Source organism: Nannobrachium achirus (assembly GCF_963921795.1).
Source record: "Nannobrachium achirus genome assembly, chromosome: 15".
Taxonomy (NCBI): domain Eukaryota; kingdom Metazoa; phylum Chordata; class Actinopteri; order Myctophiformes; family Myctophidae; genus Nannobrachium; species Nannobrachium achirus.
Window position 1 is genome coordinate 49,526,782 of NC_137822.1, and position 18,942 is coordinate 49,545,723.

The following is an 18,942-nucleotide window of genomic DNA, read 5'->3' on the forward strand; positions in this document are numbered from 1 at the left end:
GCTTTCCAGCAATCAATTCAATTTCACTGTTTTCTCACTGAAATCCCCGTTCCTTTGCTCTCCCCCTCCCTCCCCCTTCTCCCCTCCCTCCCCCCTTCTCTAAACACACTGGCTGCTGGATGGGGGGAAAGCAGTGCTGCTGCTCCCTGCTGGGGGAAGAAGGTACTGCAGCTGCTAAAATTAAATCATAAAACCATCTGTCACTAGAAACCTTGTATGTCCAAAACTGTCGAAAAATAAAATACAAATAACCATGTGTTCCAATGGATACAATGTAGTTCATATTTAGTCACATGCACGCACGCACACACACACGCACACACACACACACACACACACACACACACACACACACACACACACACACACACACACACACACACACACACACACACACACACACACCTTGTATGACCAAAAACGAAGGCTGAATATATTGACAATTTCGTATAAACTAGACTAAAATGCAGCATAGGCAGAGAAGAGACGACTGAAACTAGACTAAAACTAAATCTTTTCAGGTGACCAGATTATTGCTAACTAAATGAAATGTATAAAACACAAACTGTTAGAAAGTAGTGATAGGAGATTTCCCTACCAAACTTATATTACATTTAAGGCTGGGACTTTAACTGATTAATTGTGATTAATTAACTACAGAAAATTAACGAGATTACAAAAAATTACACATTTTAATCGCACTTAGTTTTTGCACCACAGAACCTTCAGTTTCGGGCATACCGATCATAGCGATGCACCAACCAAGAAGAGACAACAAACGCAAAGGGAGAAGTAGCCGATCAGAGCGCTTTGCTTGGCCCAGTGGATGCCAAATTTAGATTTTAAAAACTCACTCGTTGATTCACTCGTACAACAAAATGTGTTTTACTTGGAAAAAAATCTTCTTGGGTCAAGTATTAATATGCGATTAAAATGTGATTAATTAATTACAAAGCCTGTAATTAATTAGATACATTTTTTTAATCGCATCCCAGCCCTAATTAGTAATACCAGTAAGACGCCCTAAGGGCGAGAAAGGCTCTTGTTGGAACAACAACGGCAAACAGATGAGATTTATAAATATGGATCCATATGGATTATGCATGTGACAGTGTTACTGTAAGTGAACATCTCCCCCCCCCAGACAAACCCCAACCACAATAGTGGCGTTTCCATAAAGCCTCTTAATGCGCATTAAGCCTTTTTCACGTAAATCTTTTTATGGAAACACTTCAAAATGCAAATAAACTTTCATTATCCGCAAAAACTTTGATCCGCTTGGGTGGATTTTGAGGCTTTATCGAATAAACTAAATGCGCATTTGTGGATGGAAACGGGTCAATAGACAATAAATGCGAATAGATTATGACGTTCTGGGTCCATATCGTCCTCAAATAACACTTTCCCCTGCCGCTTAACGTCCATTGTATAGCGTTTATAGCCCACAAAACAAACCGGTTGTTTGTTACACACGGAGTGACACGGACCGTGTGTAAATTCCTCCCGTTTTCACCTCCTGGAGTCGAGCCATTCGTGGCTAACCCTTCCTCATCACACAGTGTTGTGTGCCAAAAGTGGCCGATCTGCAAGCTCACAGCAGCTCGCATCCGCGTCTCCGCGCCGCGTTGTGAGCTTGCAGATCGGCCGCCTTCCAGAGGACGCTGAGACTTGCAGGATGAGCAGCTATGGAGTCACAGCAGTCAGACGTGCAGTGCTCACGTCTCGGTTCGGTCTGAAAAAATCTGCCCGATCAACTCATGCGACCGTCGCTAATTCAAATGACACCCGCAAATGTTAACAGGCTAAATTCGCTTTGTCTTGCAATGCGAATTTCTGATAATTGGCTTCCTATTTTCGAATAAGCTTATGGAAACATGGCTAATGGCACCAAGAAATCTGTTCCGGGACCCGATTGGTTCACAGATTTTCACAGTTTCTTTTTTTTTTTATTATCATGGAACTGAAAACCCCTACCTGGACCAATCAAATGCTCTCTCTATCTAACTGGACCAATCAAATGCTCTCTCTATCTAACTGGACCAATCAGATGCTCTCTCTCAGTCTCACCTGTGGGTGTGGTCGTCACTGGAAGGTATCTCTCCCACGTTGGCCACGGATGTAACACGCGTGCTGATTGGCTGGTTGGCGTTGATCTCCGTCGCCATGGTGACAGTGGCCGAGGTCTCATTCATGCCCAGGAGTTGACCTGATTAAAACATGGTACACATTGTAACCATTATACATTAATTTAAGATCATATCAACTTATTGTGTAGTACAGGGGTTTTCAAAGTGGGTGACGGGGCACCCTGGGGTGCCGCGACGACAGTCCAGGGGTGCCGCGAGATCATTTGATAATATTTGGAATTTATTTGGACACTAAAAAATATTTAGTATCAATTTAAACAAAGTTATACAGAGTCAGTTCCAACCAAAATGGCTGTTATCTCAACGTTTTCCTTGCAACATAATCATTAAAATATCGTCACTGTCGGGCAGAGTTTAAATGTGTACGTATTTTGGTAAAGTAAAGCCCTGCTTCATCATACAAGACTGTCGCACAAAACTAGTGAAAAAACAGCCGATCTACAAGCACTCTCTCTCTTACATTTTTACCCCACGATTTTGTAACCCATTTTTCACCCAGTGCTAGTTGCCTCAGCTGTAATCCTGGGCTCTGCTCTCCCTCTGCCAACCTGGGCAGAGCCCTGAACTGAGCTCAAGATGAGTGTTCAGGCCGCTTCTTATCACCTGACAGGGGGGAGTTTCCCCTGGGTTGGATGTAGCGTGTGGAAGGAACACGTTATTCAAACCAGTTCCTTTCCCCTCCATCAGGCGCCCCAGCTGGCCAGGGGGAGGCAGTATAGAGACTGCTTGTTTTTGTGAGGGTATCAACCCTAGGAGACACGGGGAGAACATGCAAACTCCACACAGAAAGGCCCCTTTGCCAACCCCACCTTGGGTGTGGGCACTGATGACGCGGAGGGAGGAACACGCCCCCAGCGCCCACAGCGTCCCCCGGCGGGAATCGAACCCAGGACCTTCTAGCTGTGAGGTGTGTATCCGTTCTGAATGGGTTAAAGGCTTAATGTAAGCTCTCACCTCTCTCCTTGCAGAAGTCCTGTTCTGTCATGGTGACAGGTGTTAACAGCTCTCCTACTGCAGGCTGGATGGACACACTGAACTGATCCTCTTTGGTGCTGCAACAGACAGGGGACATCAACACACCAGGACACACACAGGACACAGACAGGGGACAACAGACCAGGACACAGAATGTTAGGCCATGGCTACACGGAGCTGGATATTTCTGAAGCTAGACATTTTTTTGTGCTGTTGGGGCTTGCAGCCACATTAAGCTGGATATTTCGGCTGCGAAGCTGGATATTTTTGAAACCGGATAAATAAGTGGAGAGATTGAAAAATATCCGATTCACTGGATCCGTGTAGACAGGGAACCCGGATATCTCTGAAGACTTTACTGTGTGTGTGCTTGTTAGACCTAGATATCTTTGTCGTGTGGACCTAGATATTTTTCTATGAGGATATCTGAAAAACCGGGATATATGAAATATCCAGCTCCGTGTAGCCATGGCCTTAGACATCAGGACCAACAAGACAGACTGTTCACATGAACGCTAAACGTCACATTATAAACAATACCAAAAACTAAAGCGATTCAAAGTCTTCAAATACATTTCAAAACTCAGTCTGAAAGCATTTCAACGGGTCAGATGATCAGTTAGCAGTGATCATCTGGCCTCCTGAAAGGTGAGTTTTCACCTGTCTATGGGAGAAGTGATAACTACCTCCTTCTCTGGCCTCCTGAAAGGTGAGTTTTCACCTGTCTATGGGAGAAGCGATAACTACCTCCTTCTCTGGTCTCCTGAAAGGTGAGTTTTCACCTGTCTATGGGAGAAGTGATAACTACCTCCTTCTCTGGCCTCCTGAAAGGTGAGTTTTCACCTGTCTATGGGAGAAGTGATAACTACCCCCTTCTCTGGCCTCCTGAAAGGTGAGTTTTCACCTGTCTATGGGAGAAGTGATAACTACCTCCTTCTCTGCCTCCTGAAAGGTGAGTTTTCAGGGCAGTTTTGAAGGATGCCAGCGAGCTAACATGGCTAAAGCGATAGAAAACAAAAAATGAAAATATTTTAACACTCATCTTTGTTGTAGTTGTCCTGTAATATCCATGTATCCCTCAGCATTGGGTGGGGGGTGGGTGTATTGGATGGGTGCTGTGTGTGTGTGTGTGTGTGTGTGTGTGTGTGTGTGTGTGTGTGTGTGTGTGTGTGTGTGTGTGTGCGCGTGCGTGTGTGTCAGCTCGTCTCACCACAGCTGGAAGGCGGCTGCTTGCGTGGAGTCGTTGAAATCAATGCCCATGGAAACTGTTACCGAGGCCTCCGGCTCTAGACCATCTGACAGGGGGGGGGGGGGGGGGGGGGGGAGTGACAAGGGCAGGGGGGGCAACATGAGGGGGGGGGGGTGTTAAACCATTTAGGCCTAGAATTATTGACTGCTTTAACCAGTGAAAAATAGCAGATATACAAGCTCACAGCGCAGCACCGGGTGCCGCTCTGCCAGCTTGTAGATCTGCTATTTTTGAAAAAGTCGTGAAAATGCGTGCAAATGTTTGAATATGTATTTTCAAAGCGAACGTTTGTTAACTCAAATCTTGCTTCTGGGTGGTCCCTGGAACTAGATATTTTGAGAAGGGGGGTCCGTGGCCAAATAAATATCAGTTTGGGGGTCCTTCATATGAAAAGGTTTGAGAACCACTGACATAGTAGTCTCTCAAGAACAGATAACTGAGCTCCAGTTAAGTGAAAAGGACCTTTTCTTTGACGATGGCTGGCCAGATTGCTGACATAGAAACATAGTTTTTTTCAAAAAACCTTAGAAGGATTCAAAAGACACTTATAGAATCGGGTCAAAATTCTAATTTTCACGATTTTTCAAAAATAGCAGATCTACAAGCTCACAGCGCGGCACTCGGTGCCGCGCTGTGAGCTTGTATATCTGCTATTTTTCAATAGTTAAAGCATAAAATAATGATACACAAAATGTGTACCTGTTCTAAATGGGTTAAACCATTTAGATCGGAAGGCATATCTGTGTCAGCACTTTTACCATATCATAAAAATAGCAGATATACCAAAGCTCACGGCGCGGCACCTGCGAGCTCGTATAGATCTGCTATTTTTGAAAAGCCGTTTAAAACATTTGTAAATCTTTGAATAGATTATTTTTCAAAGAAAAACTTCAGCAAGTCAAATCTCTGCTTCTTGGGGATGGGGGGTCCCTGGAACAATATATTTTGAGATGGGGGTCCATCCATGGCCAAATATGTGTGATTTTGGGATGCCCTTGACATGAACCCACTGATTTTAGACTAAGGATTTTAGAAAGATATTCATAGAATCGAATCGGGTCAAAATATTCAAAGTATTTTCATTTTTCCATAAATTTTTTCTCTCTCCAAAATAGCAGATATACAAGCTCACAGCGCAAGCTTGTATATCTGCTTGTACCAAGCTTGTATATCGTCGTTGTAACCTTGTATGTCCAAAACCGTTTATGTTTTGTATTTATCATTTAAAAAAATGAACTAAACTAGCGAAAACAGACCATCTACAAGCACACGTTGTGTGCTTGTAGATCGGCTGCCTTGTATGATGAAGCAGGGCTTTGCTTTGTGAAAAGAAATTACAAATTTGAAACTTGGAGATAGGAGGTTTCTGCCCGACAGTGACGATATCATAACATGATGGTTGAAATCTAAGGCGTTCCCCGGCCTGGTTGGGTTAACAGAGTGGAACAGACAGGCGAGCACAGCGTCTGTGTTTTCTACTTCACAAAGCAAGGCCACCGACTGAGAGAAATTCATCTTTCAATCTTTCAATCTCACTGCTTCAACGCCAAGGAGAGGAAGAAACGTGAAGGTCTGACATCACACACACACACACGCACGCACGCGCACGCACACACACACGCACACACACACGCACACACAGGAAAGTGAGACAGAGAGAGAGAGAGAGGTTTAAATGAAAAAGGATAAAACTGGGAAATATGACGTGGAATTTGACATTATGGCAGCGGTCTTCAATGTTTTCAGGCCAAGGACCCCTTAGTTGAGAGAGAGATGAAGCAGGGACCCCCCACAACCTGTTCATAGATTCCATATAGTTTCATTGTTTGACAGCACAATCATCAGTGTATTTTGGATTCATGTCAATTTGTGTTTTCAGATATTTAACCACTTGAACTGCCATGTTCCCCCCGCTACGTCAAACGTTTTTCTTTTTGTTGAAAATCGACAATCTAAAAGCTCACAACACGATTTGTGAGCTTGTAGATCTGCTATTTTTGTCTAAAGTTCTCAGAATATGGACGCTAGGATTCAAGTGGTTAAAAATAAAAATAAAATAAAAAAATAAGATTCCATCACACAAAGATTTGGAGGACCCCCTCTAGGAAATTTGAGGACCCCCTGATGTTGAAGACCCTTGATCTATGGCATGGGTCTTCAACCGAGTTGCTACGGGACAAGACTGCAACACCACCCCGACATGGAACGTGGCTTTATTTGTTTGCAAGAAAGGCCACGATAATAGTCAACAAACTGGCATATGCCCGGTGGAACAGGACACAGAACTACACAGCGGTTTGGAAAGAAACGGCGACATGAAACTTGGACTTGGAACGTGGTGGACGTGACACTGTTTCTACTGAGAGAGACAGTGCTTGGTCAGAACTACTTTATAGTATAATATAAATATTTCACTCCACTTTTATCTTTTTTCATCTTTTTTTGTGAGATTCCTCTGTGTACCACCAGAGGGGAGCTCTACTACAGGGGTTCCCAAACCTTTTTGTCTCAGGGCACCCCATATTTTTTTTAAATAGGAGGCACCCCTACATTATAATTTTCACTCCCAGCACCTTATATTTATAGCATATTGTCATTGTCGGGTGGAAACCTTGTACTGTATGTCCAAAACCGTTTTGTATTACCATCTATAAATGATGAGGCGTTGTGTGCTCGTAGATCTGCTGTTTTCACTCGTTTTGTGCGACAGTCTTGTATGATGAAGCAGGGCTTTGCTTTACCAAAAGACGTACACATTTGAAACTTGGAGATACGAGGTTTCTGCCCGACAGTGACGATATTCTAGTGATTATGTTGCGAGGAAAACGTTGAGATAACAGCCATTTTGATCAGAACTGACTGAAAATAACTTTGTACTTCAAGTTTAAAATGACGCTAAACATTTTTTCACATGTCCAAATAAATTCCAAATATTATCAAATGATCTCGCGGCATACCTGGACTGCCGTCACGGCACCCCAGGGTGCCCCGTCACCCCAGGGTGCCCCGTCACCCACTTGGAAAACCAGTGGTCCATGTACCACAGGTTTAGAACCACTGCAGTAGGGCATTCGTTTACGGAAAGACAAGTTGAAATATGAATATTTGAGCTTCAAATTCTGCCCAACAACAACAACAACAATGTGGATACAGAAGTTCATCCAAAGAAAATGCACTGCGTTGCAAGGAAACCAAGTGCTTGCCTCTCAATCCTGCTTGGGCCGATATTATCTTCCAATAACCACACTCTGCGTCGCGCGTTAACCCATTTAGTGCCTATACAAGCTCACATGCGAGCTTGTAGATCTGCTATTTTTGAAAAAGTCCTGAAAACGTGCAAATCTTTGAATATAAGTATTTTTAGAGCAAACGTTTGTAACTCAAACTACGGACCCCCATCTCAAAATATTTAGTTCCAGGGACCCCCCCAGAGGCAAAATTTTAGTTACAAAATGCTCGCTTAGAAAATACATATATTCAAAGATTTGCACACATTTTCACCACTTTTTCAAAAATAGCAGATCTACAAGCTCGCAGCGCGGCACTCAGTGCCACACTGTGAGCTTGTATATCTGCTATTTTTCAATAGCTAAAGCATAAAATAACAATACACAATAACGTGTACCCGTTCTGAACGGGTTTAAATGCCTTATTTACGAACACAGAATGCGGCCATAATAAGTGTATTCTCTATGGGTGTGTGGTGCAGCCAGAAAGCTGCCTGCGTCCTCCAAACATTAGCCAAGCTCTATCGACCATAATTACCCAGCGCTGTGGCTGCTTACGCACATTCAATGCACAATCAATTCACTCTGCAATTGATGCTTCTGACCTGCTTGAGCAAACACTGGATTTTATCCTCCCCCTTCTCTGTGTGTGTGTGTGTGTGTGTGTGTGTGTGTGCGTGTGTGTGCGTGTGTGTGTGTGTGTGTGTGTGCGTGCGTGCGTGCGTGCGCATGTGTGCGTGTATGATTGCGTTTACCCAGAGAGCTAAATCAGAGACAGTTGCAGGGATAAACCGATCATAGAAATGCACATGGGGAGATATTGTGTTGACAGTGTATGGTCGTGCGTGCGTGTGTGCGTGCGTATACATTCGCTGGTTGTGATCAATACATGTATCAGCTGGGATTAGCTTGTGTAATTTGGACTGATTTCAGGCTTGTGTGTGTGTGTGAGAGAGAGAGAGAGAGAGAGAGAGAGAGAGAGAGAGAGAGAGAGAGAGAGAGAGAGAGAGAGAGAGAGAGAGAGTGAGTTTTTAATGTGATCATATTTCCATGTGCACACATCATATCTAAGGTCAGATGATCTTGGTCCACAGACTGTGGACAGACTAGACTAGAGTACAGCAGAGAGGAACAGTTCTCTATTCCATCCTGCAACAGGCCTACAGGTTGGTCTACAGCAGGTGTTTTCGAAGTGGGTGACGGGGCACCCTGGGGTGCCGCGAGATCATTTGATAATATTTGGTATTTATTTAGTATCATTTTAAACTTGAAGTACAAAGTTATTTTCATTCAGTTCAAACCAAAATGGCTGTTATCTCAATGTTCTCCTCACAACATAATCGCTAAAATATGCCATGAATATAAGGTACTGGGAGTGAAAATTATGAATATAATGTAGGGGTGCCTCGAATGAAATTAATATTTATAGGGCGCTGAGCCAAACAAGTTTGGGAACCCCTGATCTACAGGATCCACACTTTGATAAGTTTGATCAACTATAGTTGAAACTAATTTACCAAATGTCCGCCTGACCATCCGTCTGCATGATGACATCACTGATACTACACAGTGTTGTCACCGTGGTAACAATGCCCAACACGTGGCTGTTAGTATCTGTGATGTCAGCATGCTCATCTCCAAATGTGGGCATTGCTTCAGCATGCGGCAGGACATCAACAATGCCCAACTGACATCAATGGCTGACATCACTGCAGTGCCCAAATTTGGAGATGGACACGAAACTCCATATATGGGCATATAAGAGTGCCAGCCAAACAGACGGATACAACGGGTATTGAACAACTGGACATGGATGGTGACTCCAACATTACTTCTAAGGTGGCATTCACACAGGCACGTTTTATTGCGATTAAAACGAATCCTCTAACGTATTGTCGGAAAATACACAACGTTTGGGCCTGTATGAAGACGCATCCGTATTCTTTTTCGAATCAAAGAAACAAATGCAAATCCACAAAAAAACTCTGGTTTCAATTCGCTACAGCATATGCTTCACTGTTGGTGTGAATGCATCCGTCTCAAATACAGGCAATGAAACATTGTGGTAGATTATAGAGCCATGTGCCGGTTAAATCCATATTATATATAATAAGTTAAATCCCCCTCCCGACCGTCCGCTCCCATTGCCCATGGCCGTCCCCTCAGTGAATTATTTCATTTCTGATCACCGCTCCCTCGATCGCGCACAGTATATTTTGTGAGGAGTTGCTCACAGTCACAGACACAGTCAGATAAAAGGAAAGTTCCACTGGAGTGAGGAGACAATATTGTATGTATCCTATATAGGCTATGCCTAAAATATAATATAGGCCGATTTGTGGGTCTCTCACCCTCGCTCGCTCTCTCTGTGCCAAATCATGTGTCAAACGGAGACGTTTTACGAGCGGAGAAAGCCTGGTAAGGCAAGGTTACGCGCGGAGCGAGGAGAGAGCAGATAGGGAGGGCGAGAGGAGAGGCAGGGAGAGGGGAGAGAGAGAGAGAGACTTTGAAGCTGACTTTTTCCTCTTCATATACTGTACATTCATATCTTGCTAAACTAAGTATAAGCTCTATATGATCTGTCTGGTTCATTGCAGGATTTTGGGAGACGAGTCCTGCCGGCCGCCGCTGGTTTTATTTTTTGATCGCCTGTTTCCGACCTCAGATAAATAGGCTAACGCCTGCACCGTAATTTTGCGGGGGTCCTGTGGTTACATTGTGAGTTGAACTTGAAGAATTAACTCATCTGGTGCCGATCCCGAACTAGTTCGGCTTTATTTCAATCCAATACAATCTTTTTTTTATTAATTCACTTACCCCGAGCTGCTTGTAGAGTCGTGGGTGGTCCTGGCTCGCTAGCCGCTAGCCAGTTAGCCATTCTACTCTGTCCGACGATATATTCCATTAAAAATGGTTTAAAATACATTTTTGAGCTCCCCAATGTTCACCCGATGTTCGGCGCCGCTTCCGATGAGTACACGAGTGTGCCGATCCCGAAGTAGTCCGGCTTTTTTTAATTACATGAATAAAATGATAAGAGGCCTTCTGAAGCCTGGCTTGATTTTTGTAGCTACTAGCCGAAAGCTAACAACGTCCCGGCCGGCCGTAATTTGCGAACGCAATCGCCAATCTCCGCCTAATCCAATGAAAGACCGCATCTTTAAAGGCTTATATCTCTTTTTTGTGTTTTAGGAAAGCGGCGCGAGGTTTATTTACGGCGAAATCGCCCAAAAATGATCTTTTAGATGACAAAATGGGAATAGCCATTCTGTTAGCATCTTCATCCGGGACATTTCCATGCCGTGCATGAACGTGAGCACGTCAGGTCCTGGAAGCTGAAGTCCTGGAAGCTAAAGCGCTTGCCTATGAGAGATGCGCTGGCATTCTTTGGCCCCTAGAGGGCGCTGGCACGCAAAGAGTTAATAAACACAGGGAGATGGAGGAGGCATTATTATGCAGCTTGGATACATACATGTCCCGTGGACAGACGTGTTTTTCTAAGTTGTTTCGGATGACAAAGTGCAGTGTGAGGGCAAACGTATCAATTAAATATGCAAGAATGTGGTAACTTCACCCCTCCCATTCACATGACTAAACCCAATTATATTATGAGAATGTGGCCTGAGACTCCTACATTCAATCCCTCATCGCACACCTCCGGGCACAGGACTGGTAGTGTTGAAACAGTGACACAGTGACTCAGAGTCTAGGGCATTAACCAAGAATTCAACAAATTGACTCAGTCGACTTCATTTCACAAGTCGACTCCCACCCGGGAAAGTTGAAAGTATTTTCATCATTATTTTCTCTCCATGTGTGCATGCGCACAGCATCCAAACAGTAGGACTGCTTAATGTCAAGGACAGAAGGATTCTGTGTTTTTTCAATGGATCAACAGACAGTGCAGTCAGTTATCGTGTTGGATCCAACATTAAGTAGGAATTAAGTAGGAATTATAATTATATACAATGATGATGCTGGTTGCAGTGGAATCCACCAGTAAGACTCCCTAATCGGGAGATAAGCCACCGTCAGGTCGCATACACAAACTTTAGAAGGCAATCGTAGCCAATCAGGAGGGAATGTGGGAAATGGGAAAGATCCATGTTGATTTAGACTTTAGAGATGCTGTGTACCGCTTTGAGTGATTTTAGGGCCAAATATGTACTGTAGGAGCAGTGTCCAAAAATGTGTTTAGCAAAAATCGGCCTGATGGTGGCGCTAGAAGAGGGGCATGTGAGAAATCAGGGCTGGAGGTTGTTATTTCCCATCCAAGGAGTGTGTGTGCAAAGTTTGGCATCGATAGGGCCAACGGAGCCAGAGATAAGAGTAGGGGTCGCACGTAACTTGCAACCTCGCGGTCGCAATAATATTAACATCAAAACAAAAGCCGTATTAAGGGATAAAGGATCGCTTTAGGCTATATTCTATCAAGTCCAGAGGTAAGTTATGTTCGGGGTTTGTCCACTGTTCACGCACTCAGCTTATACCAAACATCACGTCGGTCGTCGGGTCAAGAAATTCTGTGGTTCTACATATTTTGGCTAAAAAAATGCTTCGGTTTACACGTGTGTGCTGTGCAGAATCACCTCCATGTGGCGCGCGGCCCCAACGGGAGCAGAATTGGAGCGGAGAGCGGGTCGGCATACATAACGTAGAGAGGAACTATGCATGTCGACGGATCTACCGTACGTACTCTCTCACACAAAAACGTACACAAAATCAAGCATACGTAACTATAAACGGCCCTTAACTCAGACTCACCTATGGTGTTGAAGCAGGTCATCTGCAGCCCCCCGGGGCTCAGGTCTCCCACGTGGACCCCCTCCATGCGGTGGTCCGAGGTGTTGGTGAGGGTGACCTGCACGGACACCATGGAGGGCCGGGCGATGCAGGGGGTCCTCGGGAAGCAGTAGGACGCACACAGACCCCTGCCCGTCATGTGATGGAGCAGCTCGAAGCGCCTCGCTGGACTGAAGGACTCACTGACCACCTGGACAGGAACACACACACACACACACACACACACACACACACACACACACACACACACACACACACACACACACACACACACACACATGAATGATATAAGTTAACCCATTTAGGCCTAGAATTATTGAATGCTTTAACCAGTGAAAAATAGCAGATATACAAGCTCACAGCGCGGCAACGAGTGCCGCGCTGTGAGCTTGTAGGTCTGCTATTTTTGAAAAAGTTGTGAAAATGTGTGCAAATCTTTGAATATATGTATTTTCAAAGCTAACTCACAATAATCGTGATATGAAATTTTCATATCGTCCCATCCCTAGTGTGTGTGTGTGTGTGTGCGTGTGCGTGTGCGTGTGCGTGTGCACACGTGCGTGCTTGCGTGCGTGCGTGCGTGCGCGCGTGCGTGCGTGCGTGCGAGGCGGTGTCCCTGGAGCGGTCACGCCGCCGTGCGAGCGCGGCGAATCCTTCGGACGCGGAACACGAGGCGAAGGGGATGAGAAACCACGTTTTCTATGCACTGTGAGATTGTTCAATAGAAACCTACGAGATCCACTCAATGGCAATTTACTGCACCAGACTGGAGGGGTAAACTTGTAAAAGAATAAAAAAAAAGGCTATGATGAACTAAATATTGTGAAGAAGAAAGAAATTATAATTTGAAACAGACGTGTGTCACCAATAAGATATGGAAACATAAGCTGCTAAACAGCCATAAAAGGCATTCTGATTGATTGAATAATTTATTAGAAGTTTGCAATAGAAAAAAAGTACAGTTTCATGACAGTAAAAATCACTGGTACAAGGTCAATTAAAAGGAGATCCTAGAAAGCCGAGGCTTATTTCCACAGGAACCACACTTTAAGTATCTCATATAACATTGAAAGACAGACGGATAGAACATAGTACTTTATCTAGGATAATATCAGTTTCAAAAGCATAACATCGAATACAAAGGCAGAAAAAAAAAAGAAAAGCTAAATATTTTGAGCTGGGGGTCCGTGGCCAAATGCATATCATTTTGGGGGTCCTTCACATGAAAAGGTTTGAGAACCACCGACATAGTAGTCTCTCAAGAACAGACTAACTGAGCTCCAGTTAAGTGAAAAGGACCTTTTCTTTGACGATGGCTGGCCAGATTGCTGACAGAGAAACATAGGGTTTTTCAAAAAAAAACTCAAAAGACACGGGAATCGGGTCAAAATTCTAATTTTCACGATTTTTCAAAAAATAGCAGATCTACAAGCTCGCAGCGCGGCACTCGGTGCCGTGCTGTGAGCTTGTAGATCTGCTATGTTTCAATAGTTAAAGCATAACATGATGATACACAATAATGTGTACCCGTTCTGAATGGGGTAATTTAAAAGAAATCTACACAATTAGAAGAATTGTTATTTTGATCAACGTTTTGCCTGCTACTGTATCTCTCCTATGGCACCAACATCAATAAAGCATGGAATTATTATGGACACAATCTTTATACAATGATAACAAAATATTCTCTACGTTTTTGGTTCTGAGAGGCTAAATGTCATCAAATCATTGATGTGAAAAGGGTTTACCCATTTAGAACGGGTACACATTATAGTGTATCATTATTTTATGCTTTAACTATTGAAAAACAGCAGATATAAAAGCTCACAGCGCTGCACCGAGTGCCACGCTGCGAGCTTGTAGATCTGCTATTTTGGAAAAATCGTGAAAATTTGAATTTTTGACCCGATTCTATAAGTGTCTTTTGAATGCTTCTAAGGTTTTTGGGGAAAAAAACTATGTTTCTATGTCAGCAATCTGGACAGCCATCGTCAAAGAAAAGGTCCTTTGGAATGACATGTTTTTTGAGATATTTTAGTATTCAGCATGTGATGCATTTTGCATCATATGATGCAAAACGCATCACTGGATGATGCAAAACGCATCACCAGTACATGCTGAATACTAAAATATCTCAAAAAACAGACTGAACACAAAAAATAACTCAGGATTGTGTTGATCATGTCCCAAACAACAATAAAATAAGATAGGGTTGTCCCAGAGGTGAAGTGGCCCTTTAAATGACCCAATCAAATTAATTTATTGTAGTTACTGTACTGAAAGTAGTACTTTCTGTACAGTAACTGAAATAAATTAATTTGATTGGGCTAATATGGGGGGAGGGGCGGAGTCGATTATCCATATCATTATCTTTTGAAACTGCCCCAAAAAAAGCTGTCCGAGGTGTGTTTCCGACTTTCTAAACCAACTTTAAAACTATCAGTTCTAGGGGTAAAAATTATATAGCATTCGCTATAAAATAAATGGTTAGACCGGTAAAAAAGTACAAGACAACAACTCATCAGTATACATTCACTGCTAACTGATACGGCCCCGCCTCCTTTTCAGACTGTTTGAAGAAACACCACGTGACCTACTGTATCATAATGTAAAATTTTGGCCGGTGTCGCCACTCCTTTAACTGGAGCTCAGTTAGTCTGTTCTTGAGAGACTACTGTGTCAGTGGTTCTCAAACCTTTTCATGTGAAGGACCCCCAAAATGATATTTATTTGGCCACGGATCCCCATCTCAAAATATTTCATTCCAGGGACCACCCAGAAGCAAAATTCGAGCTACAAACGTTTGCTTTAAAAACACATATGTTGGGCGTCCGCTGGCTTAGTGGTCAAGGCGCATACCACATACTAGGCTATGATGCCTGCTGGCGTCGCCGGTTCGATTCCCGATCCGGAGGACCTTTGCCACATGTTGTTCCCCATCTCTCTCCCCATTTCCTGTCAGTCTACTATCCTATCAAATAAAGGCATAAAAAAAGCCCAAAAACAAATCTTTAAAAAAAAAAAAAAAAAAAAAAAATACATAAGTTCAAAGATTTGCACACATTTTCACGACTTTTTCAAAAATAGCAGATCTACAAGCTCGCAGTGCGGCACTCGGTGCCGCGCTGTGAGCTTGTATATCTGCTGTTTTTCACTGGTTAAAGCATTCAATAATCCTAGGCCTAAAAGGGTTTAAAATATCTTTTGGACGTACAAGGTTTACGCCCGCCAACGTATTTTAATGTAATTTGTGTCAAGGTCTTGGTGATATTCCTCAATTAATTGTCATCTGCTGACTGAAGGCAACCATTAGGTTGGAAAGTCAAACACATGTCTTTTACCCTCCTCCCTGAATTAAGTACTTATACTCAAGTACTGACTGTATTTAAAAACAACTTTGAGTCACTTGGACTTCAGTGTAGAGCAGGGGTTCCCAAACTGTTTTTGTCTCAGGGCACCCCATAAATATTTGTTTTAATCCGAGGCACCCCTACATTATAATTTTCACTCCCAGCACCTTATATTTATAGCATATCGTCGTTGTCGGGTGGAAACCTTGTATGTCCAAAGCCGTTCGTTTTGTATTTATCATCTATAAAATGTACTAAACTAGTGAAAACAGCCGATCTACAAGCACTTTTTTTGTTTTGCTTGTAGATCGGCTGTTTTCACTAGCTTTGTGCGACGGTCTTGTATGATGAAGCAGGGCTTTGCTTTACCAAAAGACGTACACATTTGAAACTTGGAGATACGAGGTTTCTGCCCGACAGTGACGATATTTTAGTGATTATGTCGCGAGGAAAACGTTGAGATAATAGCCATTTTGGTTAGAACTGACTGAAAATAACTTTACTTCCAAGTGTCCAAATAAATTCCAAATATCAAAATGATCTCGCAGCACCCCTGGACTGCCGTCACGGCACCCCAGGGTGCCCCGTCACCCACTTTGAAAACCCCTGCTGTAGAGTATTACCATGTTTCAACGCTTACAACTCTGAGGCAAATACATATGTTATTCTTTTTACTCCACTGTAATGTATTTGACAGCTTTACTTACTACTTTGCAGATTTATATTATTATTATTACAAAAAAAACATACACTAACTTAAACCCTACTTTAGACTCTACTATTTGGAAATAGCAGATCTACAGGCTCACGACATGCCACACCATGACGCATTGTGGGTGTGTAGATCTGCTATTTTTGACTCATAACTACATGTCACTGGCCAAAACCTTGTCCTTTCATTCAACTACATATTTTGATCTTTTTAGGCCTAGAATTATTGAATGCTTTAACTATTGAAAAATAGCAGATATACAAGCTCACAGCGAGCTTGTAGATATACAAGCTCACAGCGAGCTTGTAGATCTGCTATTTTTGAAAAAGTCGTGAAAATGTGTGCAAATCTTTGACTATATGTATTTTCCAAGCAAACGTTTGTAACTCAAATTTTGCTTCTGGGGGGGTCCCTGGAACTAAATATTTTGAGATGGGGGTCCGTGGCCAAATACATATCATTTTGGGGGTCCTTCACATGAAAAGGTTTGAGAACCACTGACATAGTAGTCTCTCAAGAACAGACTAACTGAGCTCCAGTTAAGTGAAAAGGACCTTTTCTTTGACGATGGCTGGCCTGACATAGAAACATAGGGTTTTTAAAAAAAATCTTAGAAGGATTCAAAAGACGCTTATAGAATCGGGTCAAAATTCCAATTTTCACGATTTTTCAAAAATAGCAGATCTACAAGCTCGCAGCGCGGCACTCGGTGCCGCGCTGTGAGCTTGTATATCTGCTATTTTTCAATAGTTAAAGCATAAAATAATGATACACAATACTGTGTACCCGTTCTAGTTAACACAATAATAATATCATCTACATGTTGGTACTGTAAGTTTTACTTAAGTACAGACATCAGAGTAGTCCTTCCAGCAGTGATTAATTGTCACGTGGCGGTGAGTGAAGGGAACAATTAGTTTGTAAAGTCAAACACATGTCTCCTGCTTTAGGGCTTAATGGAAGCCTGTCCCTGAAAGTTTATACGGACAAACCGCAAATGGATTTTCAATACGGTCCCATACATCTACCCCCCCCCCCCCCCCTCCCCCGCTCCAACCCCCTCCCCCTACCCCCGCACCCCATTCCTCTTAACACAGTAAGAACGGGAACGCACCACTTGAACGTATTTTTTTTTTTATATCCACTGGATATTCAAAAATAGCAGTTAGACAACCTTGTAGATCTGCTCTTTTTGAAAAAACAAACATACAGCAAACATACAATAACTCAAATATTTGCTTCTGGGGGGGTCCCTGATACATAATATTATGAGATGGGGGTCAACAGCACAATATATATATATATATAATTCTAGGGGTCCTTGACATGAAAATGTTTAAGAACCACTGAAATAGAAAACTTTTTTTTTTCAAAAAACTTAGAAGGATTTAGAAGACACAGGTCAAAGTATTCAAATACTTGCACACACTTTCACACATAGATTTTTCAAAAATAGCAGATTTACAAGCTCGCAGCACGGCACTCGGTACTGTGCTGTGAGGCACTCAGTGCCGCGCTGTGAGCTTGTAGATCTACTGTTTTTCGAACGCTAAAGCATAACATAACAGTTAAAGAGGTTCAAGTGTGCCGCGACACAGGACGCGTCCCCGGTCTTAATGGGTTAAAGTGGCCTTCAGAAGCCCCCGGTTCATACTTCCGTTGCACGGCGGTGTCGCACGTTTGGGGGAAACAGCTCAATCGCGAGCTCGTAGGTCGGGCTATTTTGGGGAGCGCGGCACGGCACGGTCGACGGAGCGGAGATCAGGCGTCATGCAACGGCCGTTCGTCACAAGGCTGGCGTCTCCTAGCTGGCTCGCCGCTTTAACCCATTCAGAACGGGTACACAGTATAGTGTATCATTATTTCATGCTTTAACTATTGAAAAACAGCAGATATACAAGCTCACAGCGCGGCACCGAGTGCCGCGCTGCAAGCTTGTAGATCTGCTATTTTTGAAAAATCGTGAAAATTAGAATTTTGAGTTCTAAAGTGTCTTTTGAATCCTTCTAAGGTTTATTTGAAAAACCTATGTTTCTATGTCAGCAATCTGGCCAGCCATCGTCAAAGAAAAGGTCCTTTTCACTTAAATGGAGCTCAGTTAGTCTGTTCTTGAGAGACTACTATGTCAGTGGTTCTCAAACCTTTTCATGTGAAAGACCCCCAAAATGATATTTATTTGGCCACGGACCCCATCTCAAAATATCTAGTTCCAGGGACCACTCAGAAGCAAATATTTGTGTTACAAACATTCGCTTTAAAAATACATATATTCAAAGATGTGCACAACATTTTCACTACTTTTTTTCAAAAATAGCAGATATACAAGCTCGCAGCGCGGCACTCGGTGCCGCGCTGTGAGCTTGTATATCTGCTATTTTTCACTGGTTAAAGCATTCAATAATTCTAGGCCTGAATGGGTTTTAAACACCTTCTTCTTTTGAATATGTCAGCGGGATTTTCAGGTCATTTGCCAGAGAGG

The 18,942-nt window shown here is 43.1% G+C and overlaps 1 protein-coding gene across 1 annotated transcript in view; it reads right to left on the reverse strand.

The window, feature by feature from the left end:
* The window catches only part of ap3b1a (adaptor related protein complex 3 subunit beta 1a), a gene marked incomplete at its 5' end in the record, with an annotated part of 85,272 nt that overhangs the window by 9,220 nt on the left and 57,110 nt on the right, over positions 1–18,942 (reverse strand). The window contains 4 exons of the mRNA XM_080743696.1: positions 2,068–2,206; positions 3,102–3,199; positions 4,333–4,417; positions 12,363–12,591. Coding sequence (XP_080599822.1) covers positions 2,068–2,206; positions 3,102–3,199; positions 4,333–4,417; positions 12,363–12,591 — 551 coding nt within the window. The remainder of the gene's footprint in view (positions 1–2,067; positions 2,207–3,101; positions 3,200–4,332; positions 4,418–12,362; positions 12,592–18,942) is intronic.